Here is a 19,809-nt window from a genome sequence, read left to right on the forward strand (position 1 = left end):
ATCATGATTAAAGTTTGTCATTATTATTGTTGAAATTTGTAAAGAGATCAAAATATATTTCCCCTCTCATGACTTTCAAAAAAATGTTGATATAAATGCTTAGCAAATACGTTCAAATGGTCATTTGAAAAGTTAGTATTCAAGATTAAATACATAGAATATGAGGGGAAATAAATACGCGCTGTATTCTTTTTCCCTTAACCGAGGTTTTGTCCCAGTAAGATTTTTAATGAGACAACATATTATGCATATTATAGATATGTGTATTTTTTTTCCTTCTTCCTTTTCTAAGAATTTTTTTCCCACAAATTTTTTTTAGTAAAGTTTTTAATGAGACACATTAACAATGTCAATATCATGATAAGTTTTGAGATACTTAAAATTATAATAGTGAGTAGAAATAAATATCTACTTTATCTATACTTCTTAGGCCTATTAAATAGACTTTTAAGAAGCATTATAAACATTGTGATTTATCAACCATATGCGCTCTCTTATTTATTCTCCCATTTTATAACACGTATTTATGATAAAAATCTAAAATATCTCGAATATTTATTAACTCTTAAAAGGCTTATTTAAGAACTGGTTGTATATAATTTATAGATAAATTTAAAGTTATAATCTAAAAAGCTTCACCCTTTTTATTTATTTATTCATTTTCACTTTAGGGTTTCAAGTTTCTCTCTTAACCTTCATCTCTTTAGGGCTCAAATTCTCCCCTAATTAATCATTGAATTCTATTTCATTCAAAACCAAGACAAAGGCGTGGTTTCCCTGATTGTAAATTCTAGGGTTTTACATTTATCCGAAGCGTGGATTCCTTTGTTTTCGTTTTCTAGGGTTTCGATAAGCTGTTGTTGAGATGCAACAAATAATCGGATCAGGAATCGTCTGATCTTGTGGTGGTGACCGTCCGATAATCAGGGGCGTTGGTCCCCTTTGTATGGAAACTCGGAGCCGGAAGCGGGCGGAGGCCTCCTCAGCTGCCCCTTCATCTTCTCCCTCCGGTCCCACCACTCGCTCTCATAAACGCGTTCGTCTCTCTTCCTCCTCTGCCGCTGCCGCCGCCACCGTCGCTGTTACTCGCTCCCGTACTTCCCGCACATCACGTACTTCCGCTGCCTTAATGGACCCCACTACAATCGAATCTTCTTCCGGTTCCCGCCGTGATCGCCGTTCCAGCAAAGCTAACCAAACCACAACAAGTGACAATCCGAATCTTGCCTCTGATAGAGGAAAGGAAAAGGAACATGATCCTAGGATTCGCGATAGAGATAGAGACAGGGATAATAGAGACAACAATTCTAATCATCCTGAGAGAAATTTAGGATTAAATATGGACACCTCTGGAGGCGATGAGGATGATAATGATAGCGAAGGCGGTGTAGGGATTTTGCACCAGAATCTGACGTCAGCAAGCAGCGCGTTACAAGGCTTGTTGAGGAAGCTCGGTGCCGGACTTGATGATTTGCTTCCCTCATCGGCAATGGGTTCCGGGTCTTCATCTCATCAAAGTGGGAGGTTAAAGAAGGTTCTGTCTGGATTGCGTGCTGATGGAGAGGAAGGGAGGCAAGTGGAGGCGCTGACCCAGCTGTGTGAAATGCTTTCAATTGGTACTGAGGAATCGTTGAGCACGTTTTCTGTTGATTCCTTTGTTCCCGTGCTCGTTGGATTGCTTAATCACGAGAGTAATCCTGATATCATGATACTTGCTGCAAGGGCGCTTACTCATTTGTGTGATGTGTTGCCTTCTTCATGTGCTGCTGTTGTGCATTATGGTGCTGTTTCATGTTTTTGTGCTAGGTTGCTCACTATAGAGTATATGGACTTGGCTGAACAGGTTGGCATTTTCGTTGCTTCCTAAATAATTGATTGTTAGAAAATGAAATTGATCAAATATGTGGTTAAACTTAAACACCCTTGAGCTGATTGAGCGACATCTTGCATTTCATTATGAACTATGGTGAACTGCAACTAGCTAATTCTACTAGAAGTTGGCCCCCCAACTGATAAACAGGGGATAGTTGAGCATTTTCCTGAAAGCCTATTTGACTTAAAATTTGCTTGTTTCTAACTAACTGTTAAAAATTAATGTTGTGGGTATTCTTTATTGTTCTTAGTTATGGACTTGAATTAGAAAGTTGAAAACTGTAGATTTGCTCCCCTCCACTTTCTTATCTTTCTGGTTGAATTGCTGCAACAGTCTCTGCAAGCTCTGAAGAAGATATCTCAAGAACACCCAACTGCTTGTCTGCGAGCTGGTGCTCTCATGGCAGTGCTTTCATACTTGGATTTCTTCTCCACTGGGGTTCAGGTGATTTAATTTGTGAACATTTTGAGTGTTAATCAGCATCTATGGAGTGGAGAATTTTCTTGCTATTTAGATTCTTATTGTGTTTGTTTCCTATATTTGATCCCATATTCCAGCGAGTGGCACTATCTACTGCTGCAAATATGTGTAAGAAACTCCCTTCAGATGCAGCTGATTATGTCATGGAAGCTGTACCACTATTAACAAATCTTTTGCAGTATCATGATTCGAAGGTAACGTGAACATCATATTAGTGATGAGTCATTTGTGGTCAATTATGTTTCATCCTGAACACTTAGCTATCTTTCTAGGTGCTGGAGCATGCATCTGTTTGTTTAACGCGCATTGCTGAAGCCTTTGCATCTTCCCCGGATAAATTAGATGAGCTTTGCAATTATGGACTGGTTACTCAGGCTGCATCTCTCATTTCCATAAGTAATTCTGGAGGTGGACAGGCATCATTGAGTACACCAACATATACGGTGAATTGATGGTGCTCCTTTGTTTATCTATTTGAATGCATTTTATGTACCATTTCATGACATTTGGGTTTTTGAATTCAGGGCTTAATTCGGCTGCTCTCAACTTGTGCAAGTGGGTCTCCCTTGGGAGCAAAAACTTTACTTCTGCTTGGGATCAGTGGCATACTTAAAGATATACTATCAGGTTCTGGTGTTTCGGCTAACTCATCTGTTTCACCAGCCTTAAGCAGACCGGCAGAGCAGGTAACAATTTTAATTCAAGCTGAAGAGTTGGTAGTTATTATTGCTAGCTGTTTATTTAACTGTTTTACATGTGTGCGATGCTATATTAATACAAGTGGAGCTGAGGAAATGGTATAACCTTTAAAGACAAAGTATCAACTCCAAGCTTTACTATCAATTTTGTGAACATTGCATGTCAGTTGTTTTTTGTTTTGTGGTATCTTTTTTTAGTTAAGGCTGAAGAGATTGTAGTCTTCATTGCATGTTGTTTATATATACCTGTGTACATATGATACGTGTAAGGTTTGAATGTTATATTATTACTAGCAGTGAGGAAAATGGTATAAATGTTAAGACACAAAGTTTAACCCTTTTTATTTGGTTAAAAGTTACTTGTTTTCAATACTTCTATTTATTTCTTGCACTTTATACAGTCTATATTGACATACTAAATTAGTAATAGCTTATGCATGTAAGCCATATTTGTCTGATGGGTCTTGTAATTCTTATATGATTGTGTAGATTTTTGAGATTGTCAATCTGGCAAATGAGCTTCTTCCTCCATTGCCACAAGGAACCATCTCCCTCCCTGCTAGCTCTAATATATTTGTGAAAGGATCTATTTTGAAGAGGTCTCCTACTAGCAGCTCTGGGAAGCAAGAAGACACCAATCGAAATGCTCTTGAGGTTTCACCCCGTGAGAAATTATTGAATGATCAACCTGAACTTCTTCAGCAGTTTGGAGTGGATCTCCTTCCTGTTCTCATTCAGGTAGCCTTTTCTTTGCAGATGGTAGTTTGGTTATCTCTTGGTTGTTGGTATTGTCTCTTATCTTTTATGGTATTTTCTTTTTGTGTGTAGTATTATATAATTCCTTATCTTTTGTCTATCAGATCTATGGTTCCAGTGTCAATAGCCCTGTTCGCCACAAGTGTCTCTCAGTTATTGGAAAACTAATGTACTTCAGCAGTGCAGAGATGATTCAGAATCTATTAAGTGTGACAAATATATCTAGGTATCCACCTTAAGTAAAATAGAGTCGTTAACATATTCATTGAATGATTGGTTATAGTGACTTATTATTTTGTTTGATCTTATAGCTTCTTGGCTGGTGTTTTAGCATGGAAAGATCCATATGTCTTGGTTCCTTCCCTGCAAATTGCTGAGATCCTCATGGAAAAGCTTCCTGGAACTTTCTCCAAAATGTTTGTTCGAGAGGGCGTGGTTCATGCTGTGGACCAGCTTGTTTTAATTGGTAATCAAAATACCACTCCTGTTCAAGCATCTTCACTTGAGAAAGATAATGAGTCTGTATCTGGAGCTTCATCACGTTCTAGGCGATATAGACGACGTAGTGGTAACTCTAATCTTGAAGGAAGTTCTATGGAGGAGTCCAAGAATCCAGCATCTTTAAATATTGGCTCACCTACTAATTCAGTCGAAATTCCTACAGCCAATTCCAATCTTCGTACTGCAGTAAGTGCATGTGCTAAAGCATTTAAAGATAAGTATTTCCCCTCTGATCCTGGGGCTGTTGAAGTTGGAGTAACAGATGATCTGTTACACTTAAAAAATCTTTGCATGAAATTGAATGCTGCTGTTAATGATCAAAAGACCAAGGCAAAAGGAAAATCTAAAGCTTCGGGGTCTCCATGGGTTGATTTTTCTACTAGCAATGAAGAGTATTTGACTGGGGTGATTTCTGAGATGCTAGCAGAACTAAGCAAGGGGGATGGTGTATCCACTTTTGAGTTTATTGGTAGTGGTGTTGTTGTGGCCTTGTTAAACTATTTTTCTTGCGGGTACTTCTCCCAGGAGAGAATTTCAGATGTGAACCTGCCCAAGCTTCGTCAACAAGCCCTTAAGAGATACAAATCATTTATCAGTGTTGCCCTTCCTTCTAGTGTTGATGAAGGAAGTATGGCTCCTATGACTGTCCTGGTTCAGAAGCTTCAAAATGCTTTATCATCTTTAGAGCGTTTTCCTGTAGTTCTTAGCCATTCATCTAGGTCATCTAGTGGGAGTGCACGCCTCTCTTCTGGTTTAGGTGCATTAGCTCAGCCTTTTAAGTTGCGGCTCTGTCGAGCCCCAAGAGAGAAGTCTCTTCGTGACTATTCTTCGAATATTGTGTTGATTGACCCATTAGCAAGTCTAGCAGCTGTTGAAGAATTTCTTTGGCCTCGAGTTCAACGAAGTGACACTTCTCAGAAACTCTCTGTGACTGTTGGAAATTCTGAGTCTGGGAACACACCTAACCGGACTGATGTATCTTCTCCGTCTACCTCAACTCCTGCTTCTACCACCCGACGCCATTCTTCAAGGTCCAGATCATCTGTCAATATTGGAGATGTGGCCAGAAAGGAGCAATCACAGGAGAAAAGCACTAGTTCATCAAAGGGAAAAGGTAAGGCTGTTTTGAAGCCTTCTAAAGAGGAGCCAAGAGGACCTCAAACAAGAAATGCTGCTCGTAGAAGAGCTGCTCTGGATAAAGATGCTCCAATGAAACCTGTAAATGACGACTCTACTTCTGAGGTATGCTTTTTGATTATTAGATATGATTTTTCATTTGTTAATAAGGCAGTCATGTTCAATATGACTATGTCAGGACTTCCCTGTTTTTAGCTTGTGTTTCTTCTCTGTTGCTTGCATGGAATTGTGCCTTTCTTTCTATTTCCTGTTGAATGATCATCATTTGACCCTTATTTGGTTGGTTAGGATGAAGAATTGGATATGTCCCCTGTGGAGATTGATGATGCTTTGGTGATTGAAGATGATGATATTTCTGATGATGAAGATGATGAACATGAAGATGTAAGTTATATTGTGCCTGTAGAAATGTGCAGCCCCTTGTTGATTGTAAACTCCTTTTAAATCTTACTATTGATTGATGGAAATGTTGTTCTTTTCCAGGTGCTCAGGGATGATTCTCTTCCAGTTTGTACACCTGATAAAGTACATGATGTTAAGTTGAGTGATTCAGCTGAAGATGGTTCTCCTGCTCCAGCTGCAAGTGATAGCCAAACTAATGCAGCTTCAGGATCTAGCAGCAGAGCTGCTGCTATTAGGGGTTCAGACTCTGCTGATTTTAGGAGTGGCTATGGCTCAAGGGGTGCAATGTCGTTTGCAGCTGCTGCCATGGCTGGGCTTGGATCTGCCAATGGTAGAGGTATTAGGGGAGGTAGAGATCGACAAGGAAGACCTCCTGGCAGTTCTAATGAGCCTCCAAAGTTGATATTCACTGCTGGTAATAAGCAGCTCAACAGGCATTTGACCATCTATCAGGCCATTCAAAGACAGCTTGTGTTGGATGAGGATGATGATGAGAGATATGCTGGTAGTGATTTTACATCTAGTGATGGAAGAGGGGTGTGGAGTGATATCTACACAATAACATATCAGAGGGCTGAGAGCCAAGCTGATCGATCATCACCAGGGGGATCAGGTTCTGCTACAGCATCTAAATCTGGTAAATCTGGTTCATCCAATTCCAGCTCTGATCCCCAACCTCATAGAATGTCTCTATTAGATAGCATATTGCAAGGGGAACTTCCTTGTGATCTAGACAGATCCAATCCTACTTATACTATATTGGCACTGTTGCGCGTGTTAGAGGGTCTGAATCAGCTTGCACCTCGTTTGAGAGCTCAGATTGTTTCTGATAATTTTGCTGAGGGAAATGTTTTAACTCTGGGTGAGTTGAGCACCTCCGGTTCTAGAGTTCCTCATGAGGAATTTATTAATGGTAAGCTGACTCCAAAACTGGCGCGGCAAATTCAGGATGTTCTTGCTCTATGTAGTGGAAGCCTTCCTTCCTGGTGTTACCAGTTGACAAAGGCATGCCCCTTCTTATTTCCTTTTGAGACACGAAGGCAGTACTTCTATTCAACTGCCTTTGGGTTGTCTCGTGCATTATATCGTCTGCAGCAGCATCAAGGTGCTGATGGCCATGGGTCAACTAATGAAAGAGAGGTAAGGGTTGGGAGATTACAGAGGCAGAAAGTTCGTGTCTCCCGGAACCGCATTTTGGACTCTGCTGCAAAAGTGATGGAGATGTATTCCAGCCAAAAAACTGTGCTTGAAGTTGAATATTTTGGAGAAGTTGGCACCGGATTGGGTCCAACCTTGGAGTTTTATACGCTTTTAAGTCATGACTTGCAAAAGGTTGGACTTGCAATGTGGAGGTCGAATTCTACATGGAACAAGTCAGTGATGGAAATTGATGGAGATGGAGATAAAAATGGAAAAATTGCTGGTTCTGCTACTATTAACGGAGATATAGTCCAAGCTCCTCTGGGGTTATTCCCCCGACCTTGGCCACCAAATGCTGATGCTTCTGAAGGTAGCCAATTTTTTAAAGTAATTGAACATTTCCGGCTGGTTGGGCGTGTTATGGCAAAAGCTCTTCAAGATGGACGGCTTTTAGATCTGCCTCTCTCAATGGCATTTTATAAACTTGTGCTTGGTCAAGTAAGCTGACTGCATTTTTTGACTTATTGAACATGTTAAATCTACTTTAGCCTTGTATTTCACGTTTTCATACCGATAAAGTAATCCCTAGCATTGTCACAATGGTCTTTTACCTGTTCTTGCTAAAGTTGACTTTATAAACCATTGCAGGAGCTTGATTTGCATGATATTCTGTCTTTTGACGCCGAATTTGGCAAAATTCTGCAAGAATTGCATTTACTTGTTCGTCGAAAGCAATATCTAGATTCATTGGGTGGTGACAATAGTGATGCAATTCCTGACTTACGGTTCCGTGGAGCCTCAATAGAAGATCTCTGTTTGGATTTCACGCTTCCAGGATATCCGGACTACATATTGAAGCTAGGGGATGAAACTGTATGTCTTCAACTTCTCATTCTGTTACCCCCACCTCATTTTTTTGTCAAGATTTTTTAATGTAATGTTAAATATATCAGGTGGATATCAACAACTTAGAGGAATACATATCTTTGGTGGTTGATGCAACTGTGAAGACTGGAATTATGCATCAAATGGAGGCATTTAGAGACGGTTTCAATCAGGTGAAGATGCTTTCTTTGTTCTGAGTTTCTTGACTAATTACAAATTGATGTCCATCATGGATTTCCCTAATATATGCATGTAAGGAGCTGTTTTTGGGATTGATCTCAATGTTAATATATCCGTTATATAACATGCAGGTTTTTGATATCTCATCACTGCAAATATTTACACCCCAAGAGTTGGACTATTTGCTGTGTGGTCGTAGAGAGTTGTGGGAGGTAATTTGACACTTGAATTATGTGATCGTGTTGCCATCTTTGATCAGAACTGGTTTTGCACTTTGATTTTAACAATACTACTTTTAATTTTGCAGGCTGAGACTCTTGCTGATCATATAAAATTCGATCATGGATATACTGCAAAGAGCCCTCCAATTGTTAATGTATGTTTGTTTCATACTACTCACATTTAAGTTTTTTGAGAGGCATTTGATCCGTAATGATGTTCTGTTTTGTGATTTCTTAGTTGCTTGAAATTATGGGAGAATTAACACCAGAGGAGCAGCGGGCCTTCTGTCAATTTGTTACTGGTGCACCCAGGCTTCCACCCGGTGGTCTGGCAGTGCTAAATCCAAGGCTGACAATTGTTAGAAAGGTAATTTGAGTTAGAATTAAAAACCTTTTCTCAATATTTCTTCTTGATTACAATGATGTAGACATTTGTCGTCTTGCATTGAAAATCTCATTAAGATGATTTTGGAAGTCAGGTGGAAATGGACATATTTATTGCAGGTTATGGCTTCTTTATGTGCACTGGCTTCAATACTTTTAAAATTGCTACTAAAGATGGAATAAATTAATGAGTGCTATGGCTAATGTTCTGATTCAGGCTAAATTATCGCTTTATTTATTTCTTGCTGTAAAATTATTGCTGTTAAGATAATATTCCATTCACCTAGTCTAGTATCTAGGGCTATTCTTGTTTGGTATGTTGGTGGCTTGAATGCTAATCTGTCTGAAATCTAAATGCAGCATTCTTCGTCTGCGACTGCTGCTGCTGCTGCCAATGGAACTGGACTCTCAGAATCAGCAGATGAGGACTTGCCTAGTGTCATGACTTGTGCTAATTACTTGAAGCTTCCTCCATATTCTACCAAGGTATGTGATTATTTTTTATTGTGAGGAAGGGGGTTAAATTATTCTTGTACTAATTTCATGGATATTAACAGGAAATTATGTATAAGAAATTGCTATATGCAATCAATGAAGGGCAAGGATCTTTTGATTTGTCATGAGTCCACCGCCACAAGGCTAACGAACAGAAGAGAGTTGTGTGGTGTTGTGTTGAGGCAGTGTGTATATTTCTGAGCAGCACAATCCGAGGGTCAATTTTTCTCACCTGCTGCGAGTATTTTTGATGTTCCAAAGTAGCATATTGATTTTGCTCAAATAATGGCATTTCTCTTCACTGCTGCTTCTCCGTTACTTCAAACTTTTCTCAAATCCTGGGTAGACACAAATCTGATTTTTTCCGCTTTAGTATTTCTAATATTTTCCCCAGTTGCATGCGACTTATATGCTAAAGCACAGAAGAATTTAGTAGGATGTTTTTTGTTAAAGCACTTCTGCATTCAGCTGCTAGAGCTTTGTATATAAAATTAGGGAGGAAAATGAATAAAATAATGATGAAATTGTTATTCCTTTTTCTTTTTCATCCTTTGTTTATATTTAGTCCTTTCGGTTTTCTAAATTGCTACGAGTTTTCCTATGAAAAATTTGCAATTTTTGGGCTCGGTAAATTTTAGTTAACAAATAGAAATACTTTAGTTTGCTCAAAGTTGGTTTTGCTACTTTCAGTTCTTTCATACTCTTTCTATTAATTATGTTCTTTTGTGAATTTGGTCTCTTACTTTTTCTTCAAATACGAGCAATCTCAAAAATTAAAATTAGTAAATATTCAAAACTTATAATTTGGTAGTGATTAATATTATTAAGTTTTTGGTGTTCTCTATCCTTGAAAAATTTTATAAATAGAAATTTTTGTTCTATATTTTGAAAGAGATTTCAATATTAATATCAGTTTGTAATTATATTTAATTTTAAAGAGACAACTAAAGGATAAAAAATGATCAACTCGATTTGAGCAAATTTAAAGTAGAGAAATTATATTCAAATAAATTTACGCAGTCTATCCTTAAAATTTAAATCCAACTTACAATATTCTTAAATTTTAACCAAGTACTTCAACTGAAATTTTTCTTAAAAGAAGGTATCTTCTCATGCTGTATTTCGTTGGAACACTAATTAATATAGGACATTAACAAAATTTTTCTAAATAATAAAGAAAAATTCCAAATATGATTGGAGAAAAATAAGTTTGGGAAAGAAAATCTAATTAGAAAAATATTCTTTTTTTTAAAATTCTGTTGTTGATGCCGAAATGGATAAAAAACCACTTTTTTCTTCCTTGCATTCGAATTTATCTAATATATATTGCAACTTATACATAATATGAATTTATTTAGAATATGTTGTAATTTATTTATGAAATATACAAAACGCAAATTTAAAAGATCAAACAGATAAATTATTGTTGATTATATTATTAAATTGAAATTAAAATAATATTTTATTTTATTATTAAATTTTAAATATTAAAATAGACTTAAATGTCAAAAAAGTTCTTGTAAAAATTTAAAAATAAATTAAGCCCCTAATTAAAAAGTGCAATTAATTGAGGCATTAATTAGATGTTAGTGATCACTTGAGCTCCTGAAATATAGTTTTCTATCGAAACCGTTGACAAGTGGAAAAATGATGATGTGGTGGTTGATATGTTTTTTGATGTAGAAAATTGTTGACGTGAAGAGTTTAATTTTTAGAAATTGTAAAAGATTATAAAAATAAAAAATTATATAAAATGATTAAAGTGATAAAAATAATAAAAGATGTAGAATTTATTAAATTTATAAAAAGAGTTGTAATTTTTAAGCGTTTACAATATTTTAAAAGAAATTTAATAACTTACACCTTTTATATAATTTTCTAATTTTTTGTCTAATTTTTTTATACAATATTTTAATATTTTATAAATTTTAATTTTTTTTAAAATTATACTTTTTGTTTTCCCTCGCACATTATCTTACATCATACAGTGCTCCTATTCTTGCATCACATCTCCTTAACCAAAATCATTACTCATCACTCACTTTAGGTCACCAAATACTAAATTCATTGCCACTCAAACCTCTCACTCAACACTCTCTACAAGTCTGATTACCATCACACTTCAAGGTCCCCATTCCTTTCTTACCAAAATCGAAGGCTAGGGGTGTTCAGTCAGTTAACCGACTTGAAATAACATTAACCGAATTAACCGACCTTTCAAAATTTTTAACCGTTAACCGGACCAAAATTTGTAAAAAAAATATTCACCGAACCGAAATTTTTCAGTTAATTCGGTCGGTTAACCGAAAATTATATGTTTTTTCTATTTTTGGTTAAAAAGTAACCGAATTACCCGAATTAACCGTGTCGAAACTATTTTTTTGAAAACAAAAATTTAGTTGTCGACTTTAAAAAACAAAAATTAGAGTCGCCACCGATCCTTGATTGAGGTGTGATCGGCTCACCTTAAAAATGATTTTGGTCTGCAAAATTTGAGAAAACAGGTTCGGGAGTCAGTTACGCACGAGGAAGGGTTAGCACCCTCATAACGCCCAAAATCGGTACCAAATTGATTGTTTAACGTCTTGGTGTCGAAAAGTTGAAAAGATTTTAAAAGAAAACTTTTTAACTCGAATGAATTAAAATAATAAAACATTCTTATTTTAAAGAAATAAAATATCACACCCAGTGAGTTAGGGCGCAACATTTTTAATCTTCAAAATTAAGTTTGTCTTTTGATTTTTAAAACTCATGCATTTAAATTTCAAAGGATATTCGTTTATTTCGGTTAAAAGAGAAAAATCGAAACCCAGTAAGTTAGGGCACTATAACTCGAATTTCCCAAATACAGAATATTGCCTTTATTATTTTAGAAAAATCCTCATCTCGAGAAAACAATGCGTCATATCCAATGCGTTAGGACACAACGTATTGAATTCCTGATAATGAGCTTTTTATGTTTTTTTGATTAAAGAGCATTCCAGATTATTTAAATTCAACGAAGAAAATTAGAACCCAATACGTTAGGGCTCAATCCTTTCGAAGATCCCAAATACCGAATATTGCCTTATTTTGAAAGCCTTTGAACAAAAATAGTTTTAATGCTTTCATGAAATCAAATATATATATATATTTTAAAAATGATAAAATGTTAATATACAACATAAAACAAATACTTTAATATGAATTATATATGTATATGTATTTACAAAATATGTATATATATATAAGTATGATATATAAATAAATTTTGAAAATATGTATATGCATATATTTAAATACGTATATATAAGCATACATATATATAAAAAATGAATGAAATATATACAAAAAACTTATAATAATTTCTAAAAAATGTACACATATATATTATAGAAAATGCATGTATATGCATGGATTATAAAATATGGAATATATATATGTATTATAAAATGTAAATGTATATATGTATACATGTATATAAAAGTTATGAAAATAAAATAATAAAATATATATAAAATATGTACATGTATTTACAAAAGTTTAAAATATACATATATATTATAAAGAAAATATGCATATATATATATATATATATATTAAAAACTATGCGTGTGTATATGTATAGGAATTGGAATAAAAACGTAACAATAATAATAATAATAATAATAATAATAATAATAATAATAATGCAATATAATGGTATTAATAATATTAAAATAAAAAAAACTTAAAATGATAGATTAAGGATTAAAATGAAAATAAACGAAATTTAAAGGCTGAATTCAAAAATAGAAAACGCGAAAAGGGACCAAATCAAAACTCGCGCAACAGGAGGAGGACCCAAAGAGAAATTTACCCAAACCGCTGCGCAACATTGGACTAAAATAAAACAGATTCGATATTTCATGGAAAAATTTGAAAACAAAAAAAAATGGTTTTGAAATGATGGGATAAAATGGAAGGATTAAAAACACAAATGACCCATCAATGCTTAAAAGTTAAAACCCATTTCAAACTCTAATTAAAACCCTATTTCATTTGCGATAACAGCAGTCTTAAGAACTGCTCCATCCTCTCCTCTATTCTTCAAGCCGAACTCCCCCCTTTCAACTTCGATTTAGATGAAGAGAAGCAAAGATGTCGACGGCGCGCCTCTTTTGGTAAGGATTTCTCCTCTTTCTTTTATTTTTGTTTGGTACACAAAGAAAAAAAACAAGCGAAGAAATCAATGAGCAAGAAGAAAATAGACCCAGAAAATCACCTTCAATCCCACTGCTATTTTTATTTTCTCTCTTTGTATTTCGTTTACACTAATTTTTTTTCTCTTTTTTTGATTCAATATGCGTAACCCCTCCTCTCAATTTCTTGTTTTCTCTCCATCTCCCTTTACAAATGCCTCCATCGGTCTTTATAACCGAATCTTAGAGAAGAATAAAAAATAAAAAAATAAAAAAAATTTAATTTTTACTATATTTTCTGCTATCTCTACTGTTCGTGGTCTGTTGCAGAACGTAGAAGACGTGCCCGGAGTGTGCGACATTTGCGGAGGCGTGCAAGGGAAGGAAAATGTGCAGAGTGCTGCGACGTTGGGGCGAGGTTGTTGCTGCACTAGGTTTGCTGCTAGGGTTTATGCGTCTTAGGCTATTTGGGTTTGGGCTTTACATTTTATTTGGTATTATTATTTATGCGGGCCCGGGCAAAAATTGGGCCTTACAAACATAATTAACCAAATTGAATCACTACATAATTAAAAACATTACATAAGCCTTCGAATCACTAACATTTCATAAGTCCTAAAATTAACACATAATTGAAATGTAAGTCTTTAATATTCTCCAATCTCCATATGTATCCATTTCTTCCCTCCAAAAGATATCCATTTGCATTAAACCTACAAAAAAAGAACATGTGCAAAAATTTAGCATATACTTGGGTTGGGTTGGGTTTATTAAATTATTAAATTTAGCATAAAATTTAGAATTTTATTTTTATTTATTAAATTATTTGTAATTTTTATGATTGGGTTGGGTTGGGTAATTGGATTGGGTTTAGGTGAATAGTGGGCCTATTTATATATTATAATTTTATTTATTAATTTTTTCGTCTAAACCGAAAAAATTCGGTTACTCGACCGATTTCGAACCGAATTAACCGTTAACCGAAAAATTAAAAAATAGTTAACCGACCCCTGCCGAAAAAATTTGATTAACCGACCGATTAACCGAATTCGTTCGATTAACCGAATTTTTTTGGTTTTATCCGAATTTTGCACACCCCTATTGAGGACTCCAAACCCTCAAAATAACCTAAAATTTTTTATTTTAAATATTTTAATAAGTTTTGTAATTAAAGAAAATAATATAATTTTCTATGACCTTTTTATAGTTAATTTTTCTATAATTTATTATTTTTATATTTTTTCATAATAAATTAATAATATTTTATAATATATAATATTTTTATATTATTTTTTATAATATTTCTAAATTTTTTATACAATTTTAATATTTTTAGAATTAAATAATTAAAAAATAAATTAAACCCTCACAAAATAATTTAAAAATCAATTAAGTCATCCACATTAGTATTTTTCAATGTCAACTGTCATAACGTTGCCTACATAAGGGTACGAGGGCGGAGTAAGCAAAGCTAGACACGGAGGGCCTAAATTAACGTAGAGTCACCACTAACCAATTAAGGCTAGGTTGGTTAGCCACCTATCGTCTAAAAGTCTAGAATTAATACTACAAAAAATCCTAAAAGTCTAGACTCAATCTCATCACCAAATTTTGGGTTCAGGAGGACGGTTATGTGTGAAGAAGGTTATAACACCCCCACAACGCTTATCCGGGGATAGTCTTACGGGGTCTTAGGAGCTAGGTTTTTTATTTAGTATTATTTAAGCATATTAATGTTTTAATCTAGGCTAAAATCTTATGAAAATCTTAAATAAAAACTCTAAAGAAAATGCTCTCGGTTTACTCGTAACTTAATTAAGATGTGTTCACCAAATTTATCTAATTTGAAACTTAAATTAGAGATTTTTACTTTTAATGAGAACCCTAAAGGATATCTAAATAATTTACCTTCAATTCCTAAAATTAATTCTATCTTAGAATTCTAAAAAAACCTAGAAATTACCAATGAGTTAAGAGAAATATTAAAATCCATCTACAACTTATTCGATATATTATTATTTAAAGAATTAATTAATAACATTGAACCTATCAAGATCTTAGGAAAGTATCCCATGCCGAGTTTGTGATTTATCTTACTTTAAAATTCTTGATCTAAGATTTAAATTCACCAAAATCCTAAAATAATATATCTTAAATAATATTTATTAGCTTTCTTAAAAAATTTCTAAAATAAAAATTTAGAAAGACCTACTCATGATTTACAATTCGCCTACAAAAATCTTTAGTTTTAATCTTGAATAAAGTCCTAAAGAATATTTATATATTAATTTAAGGTTCTAATCCTATACGATATTTAAAATTATTTAAAAAACCCTAAAATGAATATCTTATATATTATTTATAATTTTCTAAGATAAATGGTAGATAAGATCTTAAAGACTAACCTAAATTCAAATGTAAAAACCTTATGGTTTCATTAAAATGTAACACAACTAACTTCATGTCAACAATTATAGGATGGAAAAATGACCTAAAGTTCCTTCTTTTAAAACTAATAGTAATAAAATAGGAAAATTAATTAAATTGACTAAAGTTAATGAAAAGTTAAAACTCTTTCAAAAATGGCAATAATAAAAAAGAAACTTAAATAAATGAAATAAATAAGACATTGACAAGATGATAATGATAATGATAATAATAACAATAATGCACACTATTCATAATAAAATAAAAGAATCAAAGTAACATAAATAAATAATATTAAAATGTATGTAAGGGAATGTAAAAAACATAAATATAAATGGACATAAAATAAATAAAGACAGAATAAGAATAAATAAAATCATACAAGTGTGAATAAATATAAAACATTAAAATAAAATGCATAATTGACATTAAATATGTAAGGTATAAATGCAAATGAAAGGGAAGATATACGTGTAAATAACTTATTAAAGATGAAAACAAAACAACTTGATTTTGGGACTAAAAGATAAAAAAATGTGGAAGATAGATGACTGATGTAGCAATTAATTTGCTTTTAATTTTGAAATTTCGGATTAAATCGAATGTTTGAATAAACAAAAGGGTTATGGGCGTAAATAGGCCAGAGAGTGAGGACGGTGTTGCAAAAAACGACATATTTTTGGTAAATTTAAAGGTAAGGGGATAGGAATAAGTTACCCCTTTTTGGCACCTATAAAAGCAAAAAAAAAAAACTATTCATTCTTTCATTTTAACCTCATTTTTTTTCAAAAAAAAAACATCTTCTCCTTCTATGTTGGCCATGGCTCCACCACTAGAGAGCCGGAGCCCAACAGCTCTTTGGTCTCCGGTGGTGGAGCCGCCGCGTACGGTGGTCGGATTTTTTTTTTTTGCAAAATCAAATTTTTCTTTAAAAAATCATTACTTTTCTTAAAAATCAAAACTTTATTTAGAAATAGTTAAAAAAGATCAAAATTTTGTTTTAAAAAATTCAAACTTTTCCTTTAAAATGACTAAAAACAAATTTTTATTTTAAAATCTAAACTTTCTCTTTAAGAAAAACACTATTTTTCTTAAAGATCAAAACTTTATTTTGAAATAGAAAAAAAATCAAAACTTTATTTTAAAAATTTAAAATTTTCTTTAAAATGACTAAAAAATAGATTTTTATTTTTAAAATCTAAAATTTGTCCTTTTAAAAAAACGCTATTTTTCTTAAAGATCAAAGCTTTTATTTTGAAATAGTTGAAAAAAATCAAAACTTTGTTTTAAAAATTTAAACTTTCCTTTAAAATGACTAAAAAAATAGATTTTAATTTTTAAAATCTAAACTTTCTCTTTTTAAAAAAAATCTAAACTTTTCTCAAAATCAAGCCCTTTAAAAAAAACCTTCATTTTAGAAAGGAGAGGGAAAAACGAGATTAAAAACGGGATTTTTGGGGGCTCCTAAGGGCGGAGGACGGACGGTCCAGTGACGTCCCCTTCATCAGATCCCAAAACTCAATCCCTCATGACATGTCTATGACAAAAAAAAAAAAAAAAAAGATAGAAGAAAAAAAATAGAATGCTTGTTGTTATTGGTTTTTTTTAAACCTTTCTTTTAAGAACAAAAATACGAAAAACCTCTTTTTTTTTTTCATTTCATTTCATGTATATATATTGCTTTTTAATCTTGTTTATTTGTAAAAAATGATAATGATGATATTTAATAATAATAGTAGTAGTGATGATAATAATAATTTAGGCCTTTGATAGGCCCAAAAAGGAAAGAAGAAAAAAAAAGAAAAATAAAACTTAAGGTCTCATAGACCAAAACCGGGTGGGCTTCGAACGGCCCAAGAGAGAACAAAAAATTAAATGGGCTCGGACAAAATGGGTGTCTACATCAACTACCATATCATCATTTTTTTTCAACGTTAGTTGCCACGCTAGTTGCCATATCATCACTTAGTGGCTCGTCAAAGGCTTTAATTGAAAACTATATTTTTGTAGCTCAATTGATTGTGATTTTTTATTAGAGGCTTAATTGATTTTATTTATTTATTTTATGAAGGCTGTTTTTTTTTTCATTTAAACCTATTAGGCTTAATTGAGATTTGGCTTAATTGAGATTTTGAAAAATTCTACAAACTTTTTTAAATTAAAAATAGAAGGGAGAAAAGCTTGGACACTTGAATTTTTAGTTGTTCGGCCCCAATTGTCTACCCCCACTACTTTAGCATACCTCAATTAATGATTTCCTAATTCAGATTATTGAATTAATACCTTTTAAGGATAATGTGTAACAACCTGTTTTTAGTGAAATCGAAACACTGGTGTCAGAACCAAAAATTCGAGTTAGAAAGAAAATTATTTTAATATTAGTGCATGGTTTGCATTATGATAGGAATAACATGAAAATTTCATTTAGAAAATTTTACCGATTTCATGATTAGTTAAGAAAAGGACCAAATTGCATAAAATGAAAAGTTGAATTCTAGTAGCTAAAAGGATCAAATAGCTATGGAATTAAAAATTTGGGATCCTTATATGGAAAATAGACCATTAAGAGGAGTTAGTAGATAAGTTTGATGATTCAACTATGGAAAATTAGAAAAGAAAAGGATAAAATTAGAAAGATGAAAAATAAAGATGATAAATAATAAAATAAAGAAAATATCATCATTTTATGATCATCTTTCCTTCCCAAATAAAATATGGAAACCCTAGCCATGGAGAATTGAAGAAAGAGAAAACTTATTTGGCCAAATTAGGTGAGTATTCCAGTCCCATTTTTAGTAATTTTTATATTTTTGAGATCGTAATAGCTTAATCTAGCTATCTTAGGGATTAATTTGCAAAGTTATTAAAGTACTAGGGTTTTTCCATGGATGAATATGCATGAATTATGAAATTTATGGCAGAAAATGAAAGGTTGTTGATAGATAAACAACTTTTGTAAAGTGAATTTTCATGAAATTGTGACTTAGGACTAAAGTGTAAAGATGTAAAATTCATGGAAAAATTCTAAATTTTATGAATTACATAGACTGCAAATGTTATATGTAAAAATCGGTTAGGCTTGGAATAAGGATTAAATTGCATGAATTTTATTTTCCGAACTTAGGGACGAAATCATCATTAATTAAAAGTATAGGGGCAAAATGGTACTTTTGCCTAAGATGTGAATTGGATTGAATTGAATATGAAATTTATTAAATTGATGTTAAATTTATTTATATAGATCCGAAATAAGGAGTTAGATCGAGGAAAAGAAAAAGTGTCGGATTAGTAGGTTTTTGTACATGAGCAAGTGTCGAGGTAAGTTCGTGTAACTAAATTATATAATTATGTGATATGCTTGATTTATATGTATGTGATTTGTAAAATTGTTAATTATGAAAATAAATCACATATCCGACAATGTCCGACAAGAAATAAATCTCGTTTCAACAAATGAAATTAGATGGATACAAGGTTCCCAGAGTGGTTGTGGTTCTACATATGTTGCGAACACACCATAGCTCGCATGAGCGTCTCGATATAGCTCACATGAGCATCCCGATATAAGCTCTTTTGAGCTTTTTGATACATGGTTATTCCAAGCTTCCCGTTTATATGCTCCTATGAGCATTCTGATCGGTAGTGATCATGCATATGTTGCGGACATACCGCAGCTCTTATGAGTGTCCCGATATATGACTATCCGGAGCTTCCTGATTAAAAGCTCTTTCATGAGCTTCCTGATAATAGCTCTTCGGAGTTACCCGTTAAACTCGCATGAGCTTTCTGATTTAAGCTCTTATGAGCTTCCTGTTATTAAGCCCGAATAAGCTTCTTGTTACAAGCTCACATGAGCTTTCTGTTATTTGGCTTGGAAGAGCTTCCCGTTTAAATGCTCAATGAGCATTCCTGAATATGAATTGATGGAATATACTATGTACACTTTGTGTGTACTAACCATGTATCCATCGATATTATAAGTGGTCCAACGGGTAAAGTTATGATAAATGACAATATGAATTTGTGATAAAAGATTCTGGACATATATTTGACTACATGAACATGACTTG

At 33.2% G+C, this 19,809-nt stretch overlaps 1 protein-coding gene across 1 annotated transcript; it reads left to right on the top strand.

Annotated features, from left to right (window-relative positions):
- The first annotated feature begins 640 nt into the window (after positions 1-640).
- On the top strand, positions 641-9,699 carry LOC105762934 (E3 ubiquitin-protein ligase UPL3). Its single transcript, XM_012580911.2, has 17 exons — positions 641-1,843; positions 2,207-2,317; positions 2,431-2,547; positions 2,626-2,796; positions 2,878-3,039; positions 3,541-3,789; positions 3,912-4,033; positions 4,119-5,550; positions 5,734-5,829; positions 5,929-7,485; positions 7,636-7,860; positions 7,941-8,045; positions 8,184-8,264; positions 8,360-8,428; positions 8,512-8,640; positions 9,018-9,143; positions 9,215-9,699. The coding sequence occupies exons 1-17, from the start codon at positions 947-949 to the stop codon at positions 9,278-9,280; spliced, it is 5,715 nt and encodes a 1,904-aa protein (XP_012436365.1). The 5' UTR covers positions 641-946; the 3' UTR covers positions 9,281-9,699.
- The last annotated feature ends 10,110 nt before the right edge of the window (positions 9,700-19,809 follow it).

The sequence above is a fragment of the Gossypium raimondii genome, chromosome 12 (assembly GCF_025698545.1).
Source record: "Gossypium raimondii isolate GPD5lz chromosome 12, ASM2569854v1, whole genome shotgun sequence".
Lineage (NCBI taxonomy): Eukaryota > Viridiplantae > Streptophyta > Magnoliopsida > Malvales > Malvaceae > Gossypium > Gossypium raimondii.